Below are 16,308 nucleotides of genomic sequence, written 5' to 3'. Positions count from 1 at the left end.
AGGACATTTTCATCATCCCCGAAATCTGTAGTTATTAGCGATCACTCCTGTTTTCCTCCAACCACCCGCTCCTTGCCCTGGGCAATGACCAGTCTACTTTCTGTCTTTGTAGATTTGCCTCTTATATACTCCATATAAATAATATTATACACTATATGGTCTTTTGTGATTGACTTCTTTTTCTTAGCATAATTTTTCAGGGTTCATCCAGGTTGCAGCATGTGTTAGTACTTAATTCATTTTTATTGCCAAATAATATTCTATTTATGCATATACCACATTTTATTTACCCATTCATCTGTTGATGGGCATTTGGATTGTTTCCCCTCTTTGGCCGATATGAATATAATGATACATTGAACATTTGTGTACAAGTTTTTGTGTAAACATATATTTTTATTAGTCTTGAGTGAACTTGATAACTCTTGTTTTACTTTGTGAGAAATTGCCAGACTCTTTTCTAAAGCAGCTGCTCCATTTTACATTCCCATCGCAGTGTGTGAGGGTTCCACTTTTTCCACATTCTCATTAACACTTGTCTTCATGCATTTGTAATTATTACCATCATCATCATCATACAGGATTGTGAAATATTATCTTATTATTGTTTTGATTTGCATTTCTCTAATGACTAATAATGCTGAATGTCTTTTCATGTGTTTATTGCCTGTTTGTATTTTTTCTTTAGAGAAATGTCTTTTCAGATCCTTTGCCCATTTTTAAATTAGGTTGTTTTGTTTTTTCATTATTGAATTGTGAGTGTTCTTTATATCTTATGGATATAAGTTTCTTAACATCTGCACAAATTTTCTCCTTTTCTCTGATTTGTCTTTTCACTTTCTTGATGCTATCATTTGAAGGAGAAGAGTTTTTAATTTTGATGAAGTTCAGTGTATTACTCTCTTGTGTACTTTTTGGTTTGTACTTTTGGTCTGTATTTTTGGTGCCATATTTAAAAAGACTTTAATCCTGAGTCGTGAAAATTTACTTCTGTTTTTTTTCTATGAGTTTTATTGTTTTATCACTTATATTTACATCTATGATCCATTCTGAATTAACTTTGATATATCATGTAAGGAAGAGATTCCGTTTTATTCTTTTGCACATGAATATCAAGTTACCCTAGAACCGTTTGTTGAGAAGATTATCTTTTCACATTGAATTGTGCTGGCACCTTTGTCAAAAATCAGTTGACTGTAAATATGAAGTTTTATTTTTGGAGGCTTATTTCTGTTCTACTCAACAGACTATCTGTTCCTCATGATCACTCTGAAAAATATATATTCTAAAACCATTGCTTTCCAACCAGATTTCAGCTTTGAGACCTGGCAGTTATATTGTTGTTCATGCATTCCTCCCCACAAGATTATAAGATCCCTGAAGACATGAATAAGCGTGTATTTCACAGTATTCCCAGCAGCTAGCATAATTCCTGAACCATAGTAGGTCTTTGTTATATGTTTTTAATAATGAAAAATTGTGAATGAGAATCTCTCTGAATTAAAATCAAACTGTATGGAGAAGGAAACGGCAACCCACTCCAGTATTCATGCCTGGAAAAGCCCATGGACCGAGGAGCCTGGTGGGCTACAATCCATGGGGTCGCAAAGAGTCCGACACGACTGAGCGACTTCTGTATTTTTGAAGCTCAAAGGGATATGGGCCACTGAAAAGGATATAAACCAGGGAAGAATTTCTTAAAGAAGTAACAGTTTAGTTAGTTACAACATCAAGATAAATGGAATTGAAAGAGAGATACTACCAAGAGAGTTGGGCAGTACTGCTTAAATAATGCTCAAGAGTTTCTATTCTTAAATTGTTTCCTCTTGAGAGAAGATGAGCAGCACTGGGCCCACTCACTTCTGCCTTTTTTTGTTCCCCACTTTGTTTTTGTGTTGTTACTTTCGGAATTGTACTTTTTTCACCTTGTCACAGTAGCTGCCAAAGTGTGTTTTTATAAACATGGAGTTCTAGAGCGCTGGCTTCCTGCGGCAGAGGAAAGAAAGAAATGCATGTTGTACAAAATAAGTACGTTCATATGTTTAATAAAATAGTTCTATTATTGAAAAAAAATAAATAAATAAAAAATAAAATCAAACGGTAAATTCCTGAACTTTACTCACCTCAGAATTTCTCAGGGTAAGCTCTGTATATGTGTTTTATAAAAGTTCCCCATTTGATTATGATAAACAACCTTAGCCAGTGATAGCTTTTTCTAGATTTTATGTAAACACATATCAATACACAGTTCTGTTTGTGTAAAATATCTTCCAGTTTTAAAACCTGTTTTTTATTTACTAGTGTATTATCAGTCCACTTCAGATAGCTCTTATCACTTTTAAATAGTATTTTTGCTATGTATAATACTAGTTTATTAAGTATAATAGTTATTCAGCAATATATCTGAAATTAAATTATTTCTGATTCTGTATACTATTTATAGATATAGGGAATTAAAGCAAGAAATAATAAATTAGGCAATAATAATAATGAATTAAATTTGAATGATTTAATGTAACAGAGTGCTCAGACAAGATTTAATGATACAACTGAACCATGCTCAAGGGACAGATTAATTATATTAGGAAGATTTCATGGTTTTTTAAAAACCCATTTGATGTTTAAGAGCATCACCTTTCATATCCATTCTGATAGTTGTTCAGAAATGTAGATCATAATAATTTGATAATCTGTAAATCTATTAAGTCTGGGTTTATAAAAATTGTGTGGGTATTTAAGTCTAGGTTTATAAAGTATGTGTGGGCATTATGACGCTATCTAGCAGTGTGAACAAGTTTATCTGTTACTATGCAAATTTGGAGAAGGAAATGGCAACCCACTCCAGTGTTCTTGCCTGGAGAATCCCAGGGATGAGGGAGCCTGGTGGCTGCCGTCTCTGGGGTCCAACAGAGTCGGACACGACTGAAGTGACTTAGCATAGCATGCAAATTATATACTTTAGAATTGTTACAGTTTACTATTTTTCACAAATTAAACTTTAATCATTGTAACCAGTGTTATCTATCTGATCTTTTTACCAAAGTAGAGGTATATAAAGTGGATAATTAATAACCCATTTCTATATGAGGTAGTGTTCTTTCTATTAAGGTGCTTATTATGAGCACCAAAGACAATCAAAATAAATGCAAAAAGGAAGAAATTGATTTGATTAATTTATAAATCGGTTAATGAGCTAATGAATGACTTTATGAAGATAAGTTATGATAAGTTTTTTATTAGGTTTCTTCTTGGTCTTAAATACCTAGAAAAATCATCTCTATAGGTAATTCTAGTGATAAAGAACCTGCCTGTCAATGCAGGAGACATAAGAAATGTGGGTTCAATCCCTGATTCAGGAAGATCACTAGAGGAGGGCATGGCAACCCAGTCCATAATTCCTGCCTAGAGAATCCCATGAACAGGAGCCTGGCAGGCTACAGTTTTTAGGGTCGCAAAGAGTCAGACATGACTGAAGTGACTTAGCATGCACTCTCAGATCATTTTAGATAGAACTTAATATAGCTCTGTGTACAAGCAGATGCTTAATCTTGGTGATGTAGAGCTGAATTTACTTTCCTAGATGGATTTCTTTGTTATCTTGAAATTTTTTGTGTGTTGACAATAGCAATTCTTCTTTTTTTAATGGTTGTAGATGTGAGTGTGCAGTGCTCACAAGATATACTTCGAATGCTCCTATCACTTCAGCCAGTTCTTCAGGATGCTATTCAGAAAAAAAGAACAGTAAGGCCTTGGGGGGTTCAAGGTCCTCTCACTTGGCAACAATTTCATAAAATGGCTGGCCGAGGCTCTTATGGTAAGTAATTTACAGTCATATGTTTTGACTTATTTCATATCAGTTCTCAGTATCTTTACCCAACTTTATTAAGCACATTTATCTTCCTTAAATATTTCTGTGGCATATGCTTGACTTAAGGCCATTGTGGTCAATCTCAGCCTTCCTTACTTAAAACATTTTCAGCACTCAGTTTACTGAATTTTCCAATCTCACTTCAGAAAGAAAAGCTTGTTTTTACGTGTTATACTGACCAGTAAGATTCTATGCTAAGAAAGAATCATACTGCCAAATTTTTTAAAAGGATTTATATACTTTTTTGTAAGTTACCATTTTACATACAAAATTGAATGAAAAATGAAAAAGGATACTATTAGTGATAAGAGGCCCAAAGGTCTTCCCTTAAAAAAAAACAAAAAAAAAAACATGAAATTTGCCAGTTGTGACAAGAATAACTCCCACATAGTACACAGTAGATTTGTGGTCAACTATAATGGAAGGAGCATTCAAAATACTTAAACTATCTGTTGAACATTGTCTCTAGAGGGGAAAAAATTCTCTCTGAAAGGTGAGATGTAATGGAACTTTAAAATATATTTGGAATAACAGTTCTTAGCATTGAAATCCTTGACTTTTTGCATGGTTTTAGAATGCATCATGTACAGAAGTAGTAGATTTGCTCATATTTTCCTTTTCCTCCTTTTATTAATGGGTAAATAATTTAAATTTCATTTAAAAAAAGAAAAAGATATTCGAGGCTTCCCTGGTGACTCAGTGGTTAAGAATCTGCCTGCCAGTGCAGGGGACATAGGTTCTATCTCTGGTCCCTGAAGATCCCACAAGCTGCAGAGCAACTAAGCCCATAAGCTAGCACTCTAGAGCCTGTGACCTGCAACTGTGGAAGTCCAGGTGCCTAGAGTCCATGCTTTGCAACAAGAGAAGCCATTGCAATGAGAAGCCTATGCACTACAACTAGAGAGTAACTCCTGCTCGCTGCAACTAGAGAAAGCCTGTGTGCAACAACAAAGACGCAATTCAGTCATAAAAACCAAAACCTTGATACTCAGTGAAAACTGCAGTTTAATTATAGTATTTTTAGTTTCTTTTTTTCTATTTTTTAAATAGATTTACAATGATTTAAAAAGATTTAAAATGATTTACAATGTTAGTTTCAGGTGTGCAACAAAATGATTCAGTTATACATATATTTATTCTTTTTTAGATTCTTTTCTCATATAGGTCATCACAGAATCTTGAGTAGGGTTATACAGTAGGTCTTTGTTGATTTTATATAGTAGTGTGTATATCACAAGCTCCCGGTTTATCCCTCCCCCCTACATTTCCCCTTTAGTAACGGTAAGTTTGTTTTCAATATATGTAAGTATGTTTCTGGTTTTTGCAGATAAGTTGATTTGTATCTTTTTTTTGTAAGTAGATTCCACAGCTTAGTAATATCATATGATATTTGTCTTTCTTTGTCTGACTTATTTAGTATAATAATTTCTAGGTTCATGCATGTTGCTGCAAATGGCATTATTTCATTCTTTTTTATTGCTGAGTAATATTCCATCGTAGGGCTTCCCAGGTGGTGCTAGAGGTAAAGAACCTGCTTGCCAATGCAGGAGACATAATAAGAGATCTGGGTTCGATCCCTGGGTCGGGAAGGTCCCTTGAAGAAGGACATGGTAGCCTACTCTAGTATTCTTACCTGGAGAATCCTGTGGACAGAGAAGCCTGGAGGGCTATGGTCTATAGGGTCGCACAGAGTCAGACATGACTGAAGCGACTTAACACACAGCACAGACACACATTCCATTGTATATTATGTACTGAGCTTCTCAGTAGGTCAGTGGTAGAGCTGCCTGCCACACAGGAGACCCAGGTTCGATCCCTGGTCAGGAAGATCCTCTGGAGAAGGAAATGGCAATCCACTCCAATATTCTTTTTTTTTTTTTCTTTTTAATGCCAGTATTCTTGCCTGAAAATCTCATGGACAGAGGAGCCTGGTGGGCTACAGTCCTTAGGATAGCAAAGAGTCAGACACGACTTAGCAGCTGAACAACAATATTTGTACCATGTCTTCTTTATCCATTTCTTTTTCAATGGACATTTAGATTGCTTCCATGCCTTGGCTGTTGTAAATGGTGCTGCAATGAACATTGGGATGCATGTATCCTTTGGGATTATGATTTTCTCCAGATACATGCCCAGGAGTGGGATTGCTGGATCATATGGTATTTCTAAGTTTTTTAAGGAACTTCCATATTGTTCTCCATAATGGTTATACCAATTTGCATTCTCACATAACAGTAGAGCAGGGTTCCCTTTTTTCCACACCCACTCTAGCATTTGTTTTTTTAGTATTTTTACATTCTTTTTAAAAGTCAAAATAGTAGACACAGAGTTCTACAACTTACTGATCAATAACATAAGAAGCTCTCTCTTTTTTTTAATGGCTGCATATATTCCATTATTCTTTACACATGATGTAATTTTTACCAGTCTACTGTTTATGGATGTATATTGTTTGCATCATTATCGTTACGACTATTTTTCTGTAATGTTCACAATCCCTGGCTTAAAGCATGTGTGTACTTTTTTTTTTTAAGTATTACCAAATTGCTCCCTACCATAGCAGTTTAAACTCCCATCAGTAAAATGCCTATTTCCCCAAACCTTTGCCAGTAAGGTGCTGAGTAGATGGGAGAAAATGGTGTGTTTCTTTATAGTTTGAATGGTAGAATAATACATACTGTAAGGGTAGATTTCCTGAATTCTAATCCCATCTGTGCCACTTCCTGTGTGACACTGGACAAGTTATTAACTCTTCTATTCCTGCTTTCTCACCTCTAAACTCAAGTTGGTATTAGTGTCTGCCTCGTGGTTTTCATGGGGTTAAATGAGTTAATGTACATAAAGATCTTTGAACATTACCTGGCACTTAGCACTTGCTATTAATTATTTTAAATTCTTTGCTCTTAATGAGATTGAGCATCTTTTTATGTATAAGAGGTATTTCTGGTTTTTGTGAACTTTGGTATTTCTGGGTTTTGTGAATTTTGTCCATATCCTTTGTCCATTTTTCTGTTACGATGTTGATCATTTTCTTACAGATTTATAGGTTCCCTTTCTATGGTAAGGGGATTAACCTTTTGTTATATGTGTTGCAAATCTTTTCTTCTGATTTGCTTTTAATTGTTTGGCTTTGTTAGTAGTGTTTTTTCATGCCACAATTTAAAATTTATATTGTCAGATTAATCATTTTTATTTTTATGATTAATTTTTGCCCTTGCTGTTTCTTCATTGCTGCGTGTGGACTTTGTCTAGTTGCAGTGAGTGGGGCTACTCCCTAGTTGTGGTGTGCGGGCTTCTCATTGCCGTGGTTTCTCTTGTTACCGAGTATGGGCTCTAGGTACCTGGGCTTCAGTAGTTGTAACACATGGGCTTGTTGCCACATGGGATGTGGAATCTTCTCAGACCAGGGATTAAACCCATGTCCCCTGCACTGGCAGGTGGATTCTAAACTACTGGACCACCAGAGAAGTCCAGATCAATCAGTTTGTATATGTACAGGTTTTACATTATGCCTGCAAAGATTTTTTCTCGTCTAAATTTATTCAAAATAAAATGATAATGATACAGGTGAAAGGGATTAACAGGTACAAACTTCCAACTATAAAATAAATAAATCATGGAGATGTACACATGGGGAACGCAGTTAGTAAAATTATAACAACTTTGTGTGGTGAATAATAATAACATCTTATTTTGGTGATTATTTTATAATGTATAAAAATGTCAAATCACTATGTTGTACACCTGAAACTGATATTTTAAAAAACTCTCCCTCCCATATTTTCTTTTGTACTGATAAGTTTTTCACCCAAATTAATTTTTTTTTCATTTAAGTGAAGGTATAAGTCACATGTTTCATACAGATTTTTAGTAAATTCCTAACTGTAAAAGTCTCAGCCACTGACTTTTAGGCATTTTTGTCTTTAAATAAAGACAAAGTAGTAAATATTTTTATTTACTAATTTATTTTGTTAATAATTTATTTACTAATTTATATAGTATTTATAATTGTTTATATTTAATATTTATATTAATATATAATTTATATTTATTTACTAATTTATTAGTAAATAAATAATTTATTTACTAATATTTTTAAATAAAGACAAAGTAGTAAATATTTTTACTACTAATTATAACTTCACTAACTCTTGACATTTAAATGTTCCTCTTTTAGATCTTTTCTTAAAATATGTCTTTTCTTATTTAGGAACTGATGAATCCCCAGAACCACTGCCAATCCCCACGTTTTTGTTGGGTTATGATTTTGATTTTCTGGTGCTTTCTCCATTTGCTCTCCCTTATTGGGAGAGACTTATGCTAGAACCCTATGGATCTCAAAGAGATATAGCCTATGTTGTACTCTGTCCAGAAAATGAAGCCTTGTTAAATGGAGCCAAAAGCTTTTTTAGAGATCTTACTGCAATATATGAGGTAGGTACTTTAAAAGGTCGTTTTAAGACACCTTATGATTTGCATGTTTTTATATATAAAGTATACTGAACATTTCAGTTGATTGGTAAAGAATAATAATGATGTCAGGCTAGATGTTTAGTTCTTGTACCAGCCAGTTACATTCTTTACAGCTTTGACCCAGATCTTTTGTTAGATGTGTATGCCATGACTCACGGTGGAAGTTGCCATACTGAGGGGAAAACATTGTGTGCATACACATCCCATTTAAGACAATTTTTTTCTGAAAGAAAGGGTAATGTTAAATGGCTAGGAAAAAAATTACATTTTTTAAAATTCTAGTCTTAAAGAGAATTCTTGTCTTAATTCTCCAGGACTCAGGTAGTGACTCTAGTCCTTTTGCTCATAATAAAATACAGCTATGATAGGCCTCTCTAAGACTCATTTTATTTCTGAAATTCTTAGCTGGTCTTTTAAGTTATAATTCTTATGTTGTATCGATCATTGAGTGCAATGATTATAAATTTTAAGTACTCTGGAACATAAAGTCTTTATTTTATAGTCATTCCTGAGTATCCTGAGTGTATTGATTCTAGGACCCCTTGCAGATACCCCAATCTATGGATGCCCAGTCTCTTATAGAAAATGTCATAGTATTTGCATATAGTCAAAACACATCTTCACTTATACTTTAAATCATCTCTAGATTACTTGCAATATCTAATGCTATGTAAGTAGTTGCAGATGCGGGGAATTCAAGTTTTGCTTTTTGAAACTTTTGATTTTTTTTTTTTTTTTTTTTTTTAAATATTTTTGATCCATGGTTGGTTGGTTGAATCTGTGGTTGTAGAACCTGAGGATATGAAGGACTTATGGTATTTTCCTTTTCCTACAAATACTTGGAAGTCTAGTCTTTAAAATTTCTTTTACAATCTGAATCATTATTTTGTGCCAGTTTAATTCCTCATTAATATTCTGTTTAATAATTGCAAGATATCTGTAGTGTGTTTTATAAAAGTAAGTGTTTCCAAAGAGTGTTATTTAGAACACGAGCCCTGCAAAATCTTCCGAGAAAAAAATTCCATAGTTAGATAGGTTTGGGGAGACATTGTGTATCTATTTACCTTTTAGAGAGTCATTATACATGTTAGATTATTAAAGCCTTTGAAATTCTTACAGTAAAGAAATTCTTTGTCATAAGTTTTCGTAACCCAGTGTTGCAAACCTATTTGAAATTGGACTTCATATAACAAACCATAGTGACCAGCAGAATTAGAGGCAGAGCTGGATATTTGTATTTATATACATGATTTGAAATAGTTATACGACTTAAAATGGCTGCAAATCTATACTCAGTTACTTCTGTATTCTGCAAGTTTTTGTTATTCAAAGTACGTGGTTTTAGTGCTATTATTATCTAGGTGTTTTATTTCATTGGAGATAACTTTGATAGAAATTTAATGGATTTCTAATGTAAAAAGCATGAAGACCTATGGCACTGTTTCACCCTTGATATTTTTATTCCAAATGTTAATTATAAATGATAAAGCTTATTTTTTAAATAGTTTCAATGCTTTATTTTATCATATGTACTAAAAAAAACTATAGCAAATTCACTAATTCTGATTTCTGTATGTATATTTATAGTGTTGTCGATTGGGTCAACATAGACCTATTTCTCGATTATTGACGGATGGGATCATGAGAGTTGGATCTACTGCATCAAAGAAACTATCAGAAAAGTTGGTAGCAGAATGGTTTTCTCAGGCAGCTGATGGTAACAGTGAAGCATTTTCTAAACTCAAGCTTTATGCACAAGTCTGCAGATATGACCTAGGTATTGAATTTATATTTATTGTATAAGGCCAATTTTGGCAAAGTAGGATGCAGTCCACCAACTTTTTTTGTAAATAATATTTTAATGAAACACAGCCATTCATTTATTAACAGGTTGTCTGGGCCTCCTTTTGTGCTATTAATATTAAAATCAGAGCTAAGTAGTTGTGACAGAGACTGTGTAACTTGCAAAGCCAGAAATATTTACTATCTGATCCTTTACAGAAAAAACTTTGATCACTGCAATAGGGCTCCTTTCAAGTAGGAAGATATGTGTTTTTTGTTTAAGTTTATTAACATTAAGATTCTTGACTTGTTAATGGTTTAGAGATAAAAACAACTTGTAGTTCCCTCTACAATATCAAGAGATAGTCCTTTGTTGGAATTAAGAAAATGACAGTTATTGAGACTTGTTTTTAAAACCCTTAATTAAATATCAATGGACTTACTTTAGACTTAATCGAAAGAGACACAGAACCAAAACATTGAACCTCATTAGACATTCCTGTCATTTGAACTCCATAATTTGAACCCCTCTGTTTTATATTGAATTAGTCCCCCAATATAGTCACTTTTCAATTTGTGACCAGGGAACTCTTTGAATGGTTTAATGAAAATTTGCTGGATATTTCATAGAAATCATTTTTTTTATTTTGTATCTGTTGGTTTTTCAATTGAAAGTGGTTTTCAATTCCATTCAGAATTCATTTTTTTCACTTTCTAGGGGAAATAGTAAGCTAGTGTGCGCTACACTGTTAGCAGGCAACTTAGGGAGAGGGTAATTAGTATCCACTAGTTATTAGTCACATAGTAACTAAAGAACCAGTTAGTGAAATAAAGAATTAAATATCCTGCTTGTTTTTATTTTCTTTAGGTCCTTATCTTGCTTCCCAGCCATTGGACAGCTCTTTACTTTCCCAGCCAAATTTAGTTGCCCCTACAAGTCAGTCTTTGATTACACCACCTCAGATGACAGGTACTGGAAACGCTAAGACTCCGTCTGCCACCCCAGCATCTACAGTGAGCAGCACTATGACAGTGTCTTCAGGTGTTGCCGTGTCCTCTTCAGTTGCCACAGCTAACTCAACCTTGACTACAACTTCAACTTCATCTTCGTTGTCCTCCAACTTGAACAGTGGAATGTCATCAAATAAACTGCCTTCATTTCCACCTTTTGGCACTATGAACAGTAGTGCTACGGGATCCATGTCTACACAAGCAAGTACAGTTCCGAATAGCCAGCTAGGAGGGCAACCTCCATCAGCTCTACAAACAGCTGGCATTTCTGGAGAGTCGGCTTCAGTTCCCACTCAGCCACATCCTGATGTGTCTGAAAGGTATCTTTAAATATACTAATTTCGCAGAAATATAAATATATGCCGCTTCTATCTGAATAAGAATATAGAAGAGCCTTTGATCTTACCCTTGAAATTTTAGTTTTTAATGTTGAATATTTTACCTATAAAATTATGATGAAGACTCTTGGTAAAGTCTTTGTCATAGAATCTCAGAGTGGAAATGAAGACCTTGAAAACTGTCTAGTCCAGTTGTCCTGTGATGTTTGAGTCTATTCTGTGACATAATTGTCAAGTTGAGTTGCCTGTGCGAATCACTCTAGTGATCTATAAGTCACTATTGAATGACCCTGTTCAGAGGCATAAGAGTTGTACCAGGGTTTGAATCTTTGCTCTGTCGTTTACTGGCTATCACTTTAGGAAAGTTACCTAACCTTTTTGAGCTGGTGTTCTCTTATCTGGAAAGTGGGAGCAGAAGGATATAATGTACATTGTGTGCCTCAGAAAATGCTTCCAATCACATTAGTTATTTATAACAACAACAGTGATGATGACAGCTCTGTTCCTTTTATGAAGAAGATATTCCCTTTTGATTTATAGGTTAGGTAGCCTGAGCCTGGTTATATCTTTCAGCTCCCAGTTGCAGTTTTCCCCAAAGTTAGAAATGTGATTAAAAACAAACTCTTAATTACCCAGCTAGATCCTTCCATCTTTAATATCTATAATAGATTTGGAGTTTTAAAAACTCATACTGCCATCAAAGAATGAAGCTTAATCACCAGTGAAGTTATGACGTATGAAATGAATGTGTATTTTCTAAAAAGGTAGTAGACCACTGACTAAGTCTGGAAAACTGGTTTCTTTTTGGTCTAGCTCTGCCTCTAGACAGCCTTGTGATCTTGGGCAGCTCATTTAACTTAACTTTTGTCTCAGTTTTAGCACATAAGCACCACACTGTCTGACATTTCCTATACTCTGTGGTTTTAAGATTTCTGTTTCTTTTAATTGCAAACCTCTTAATGCCAAGGGTCTTTGTACACCATGAAATTGTGAACATTTATGATTCTCTTTGGAATGGTGTCCCTCATTTTTAGAGAGGCTCTCGATAGCACCCCACCCGCAAAGTGGGGAGAGGATAAGAACCTCCTTTGATGCTATTTTAAGAAGGTGGAGTACAGATTTTTCCCTAACTGTCTTATTTCTACTTCAAATTTTAGCACAATGGATCGAGACAAAGTGGGCATTCCCACAGATGGTGATTCACATGCAATCACTTATCCACCTGCAATTGTTGTTTATATAATTGACCCTTTTACATATGAAAATAAAGATGAGAGCACTAATTCTTCTAATGTATGGACTTTGGGGTTACTTCGATGTTTTCTGGAAATGGTCCAGACTCTTCCTCCTCATATTAAGAATACTGTTTCTGTACAGGTAAGAATGGTAAATGTTACAAGTTTATTTAAAACAATTTGGTCCTGATAGACAGTTCACAGCTACTATTCTATATCTAGATTGATTTTCTAAAAGCCAGATTCTGTTTTATTGACTTCATTTTAAATGATATTAAAAATCTTAGAGAGTTTATAAAAGATAAACTTGCAGTCATACTACAGTAATAATGGAGATTAAAAAGATTGCATTAAGTAGGGTAAATGTTTCTCCTGTGTTACTTTTATATAAACTAATTTTTAAATTCATTGGCTTAAATAAGAAAATCAAGAATGGACTGAAATAAGCTAGAGTTCTAAATAAGACTGGTTATAAAGTAAAAGTAGAGAAAAACTAACCACACATTAAGTTGTATGCAGAGAATTGGAATTATTTCTTTATAGACTGCAATAGGACTGTGGCAGTCACTGGCAGTATTAATCAATATAGCTGCTACGTAGAAATGTCTAAAGATTTTTACATAACAACTCATTAGTATAATTGAGTATTTATTAAAAATCTATATACTAGAAAAAAAATCTATATACTAGATAAGGAAGTATAATTCTTTATTATTTTACTTAGGTTCTGTTTAAATTTTCTAAAAAAATTTTTAGAGTTTTAAACCTACTATTCTTTTTTTATCTCTTCTTAAAAGTTTAACATTTGTACTATTTGCCTTTAATTCTTAGATTGTTCCCTGTCAGTACCTGTTGCAACCTGTGAAGCATGAAGATAGACAAATCTATACCCAGCATTTAAAATCTCTGGCTTTTTCGGCCTTTACCCAGTGTCGAAGACCACTTCCAACATCAACCAATGTGAAAACATTGACTGGTTTTGGTCCAGGTTTAGCCATGGAAACAGCTCTTAAAAGTCCTGATGTAAGTATGTTTTCCATAACCAAAGTTATTAAATGACTACTTTGTATGATTTTATGCAAAACTAAGTGCAGGTTTCTTTTTAGTTATTTTCCAGTTATCTTATAATGGGTTTTTATTTTCAATAAAAAGTTTTTCTGCGCTTGTATGGTGCCATAGTAACTTAATGTTTTATTCTACAGAGACCAGAGTGTATTCGACTTTACACACCTCCTTTTATCCTGGCTCCAGTGAAGGATAAACAAACAGAGCTAGGAGAAACCTTTGGGGAACCTGGACAGAAATATAATGTTCTTTTCGTGGGCTACTGTTTATCACATGATCAAAGATGGATTCTTGCATCTTGCACAGATCTATATGGAGAACTTTTAGAAACTTGTATCATTAACATTGATGTCCCAAACAGGTATTTTATTTTCTTAAATGTATCATTATATAAAGTCTTGGGATTATGGGTACTTTTCATTTCTTTTATAGTGAATATTTATATTATATAAGGGAATTAATAATTTTGATTAATCTGTTAAAGAGATTAAAGCCCCTAAATTGTATATAATAAACCTTGAGGTAATGATTTTAGCCTAACAAATTTTGAAACGTGGGACTAGAAGGTCATTTGCAATTTAAAATCCAGTAAAGCATCCTAGAACATTTGTTTTTCTCAGGTACCATCTAAGATACAGTCCCTAATAAACTGAATTAACTTTATTCACTGAGAATTTGGGGCTTCTCTGGTGGCTCAGTGGTAAAGAAATCCACCTGTCAATGCAGGAGACGTAGGTTTGATCCCTGGGTGAGGAAGATCCCCTGGGAAATGAAATGGCACCCAGCTCCAGTATTGTTGCCTGGGAAATCCCTGGAATGGAGGAACCTGGCAGCTACAGTCCAGAGGGTCACAGAAGAGTCAGATATGACTTAGTGACTAAACAAACAACAATTAAAAATTTTACTATTTAAATATTAGAGTGTCTTCTGAAAATGGTGGCCCTCTTTAGAATTCTTCTTGATAGTAGTTAGGTATCATGACTAGTTATTCATGAAGGCTGTGACTAATAGTTTACAACAGATGAACCTTGTATTGAGTTATCACTTAATAGACATACTGATACCATATTTCAAAGCTAGTGAACATTGCTTAAGAGAATGTGAAAAGTCCATAAAATAACTTTTGATCTTTCAGTTTTGGTTCTCTCCTTTATTTTCTTCTTTCTTTTAAAAACATTCTGTAGTTCTAAGGTCAGAAATTGGTTGTATGCAAAAAAAAAAAAATTGATTATTTGGGTATAGTGGCGTTGAAGAAACAGATATAGAAATATTGATCTGTGAAGGATGAGAATGAGAATAGAGAAATAATAATACTACCTTCCCAATACAGAGATAGTATATTGCCATTTTACTGAAAGTAAAAGTGAGATGATGGTTTAGAGGTCCAGTGCTAGAGTCATAGAGATCTGGATTCAATCCTGGCTTATTGGTTGTGTGATCTTGAGAAAATTACTTTACCCAACTGAGCTATAGTTTACTTTTCTGTAAAATCAGGAGGATAATTTTATCTGCCTTACAAGGGTTCTTAGGATGAAATGAGGTGTTACATATAAGTTAGTTAGGCGGGTGCTTGGTACATAGTAAGTACTCAACAAATGATAGCTATTGTTGCTCTCCAGAGAGTGTTTATGTACTTGGCCTAATAAAGGACATGCATGCAGAAAACAGCTTTGTTTGTTCTGAGAAGTATGGGGGGATTTGTTCGATATTTTTCTTTTTTCTTTTTTTTTTTTTTGACATTTTTCAATTTAATGTATGAAGCAGAGGTTGGCACACTCCAGTTTTGGGGCCATATCTGGCCACACTTATTTGTGTAACTGTTGTCTGTTTCATGCTGCAGCAGCAGAGTTGAGTTGTTGCAGAAGAGTTTTGATGGCCTGCAAAGCTTAAAATATTGGCCCTTTAAAGAACGAGCTTGCCAGTCTCTGGTGTAGAGCACTGTTTATGATGAATTTTGATAATTTGTGAATAGTTCTTTAATTTTAAGTATATATTTTAGTATGTATTAAACAAAATGTAAACTAGCATACCAAACCTGTAATTTTATATGTATTCTTATTTAGGAGTTGTGAAAAAATGTCAAGCATTAAAATGAAGGAACCAATTTTTCACAAATTCGAGCTCTTTTGAAATGTCATTGGAATTTTAGAAATATTTATGACTGTCTCTATTCCATACAACAGAGCTCGTCGGAAAAAAGGGTCTGCTAGAAGATTTGGTCTACAGAAACTTTGGGAATGGTGCTTAGGACTTGTACAGATGAGTTCATTGCCATGGAGAGTTGTAATTGGCCGTCTAGGAAGGATTGGTCATGGAGAATTAAAAGGTAAATTTGTGTTTTTGTTTTTTAATACTTAGATTTCTATTTTATGTTAATTCATATACTATTCAAAGCATATCTAGGAATAGGTACTGAATAAAATGCAAAAGGTAATAAAAACCTAGTATTCTGTTGTCTAGCGCCCAAATGGCCTAACTCAAATTTTAAGAGAACTTATTGCAATTTTATATAAGTGCTATTACTGCTATTCTTGTC

General features: G+C 34.0%; 1 protein-coding gene across 2 annotated transcripts in view; it reads left to right on the top strand.

The window, feature by feature from the left end:
- MED13 (mediator complex subunit 13) overlaps positions 1-16,308 on the top strand; it is a 97,762-nt gene that overhangs the window by 68,748 nt on the left and 12,706 nt on the right. For both annotated transcript variants that reach the window (XM_055577431.1, XM_055577432.1), the window contains exons 17-24: positions 3,653-3,814; positions 8,079-8,302; positions 9,929-10,118; positions 10,992-11,454; positions 12,630-12,849; positions 13,539-13,730; positions 13,910-14,133; positions 15,956-16,098. In XM_055577431.1, coding sequence (XP_055433406.1) covers positions 3,653-3,814; positions 8,079-8,302; positions 9,929-10,118; positions 10,992-11,454; positions 12,630-12,849; positions 13,539-13,730; positions 13,910-14,133; positions 15,956-16,098 — 1,818 coding nt within the window. The remainder of the gene's footprint in view (positions 1-3,652; positions 3,815-8,078; positions 8,303-9,928; positions 10,119-10,991; positions 11,455-12,629; positions 12,850-13,538; positions 13,731-13,909; positions 14,134-15,955; positions 16,099-16,308) is intronic.

The sequence above is a fragment of the Bubalus kerabau genome, chromosome 4, assembly GCF_029407905.1.
Source record: "Bubalus kerabau isolate K-KA32 ecotype Philippines breed swamp buffalo chromosome 4, PCC_UOA_SB_1v2, whole genome shotgun sequence".
Classification (NCBI taxonomy): domain Eukaryota; kingdom Metazoa; phylum Chordata; class Mammalia; order Artiodactyla; family Bovidae; genus Bubalus; species Bubalus kerabau.
Note: the sequence above shows the minus strand (reverse complement) of the source record. Positions and strands in the feature narration are given on the sequence as shown.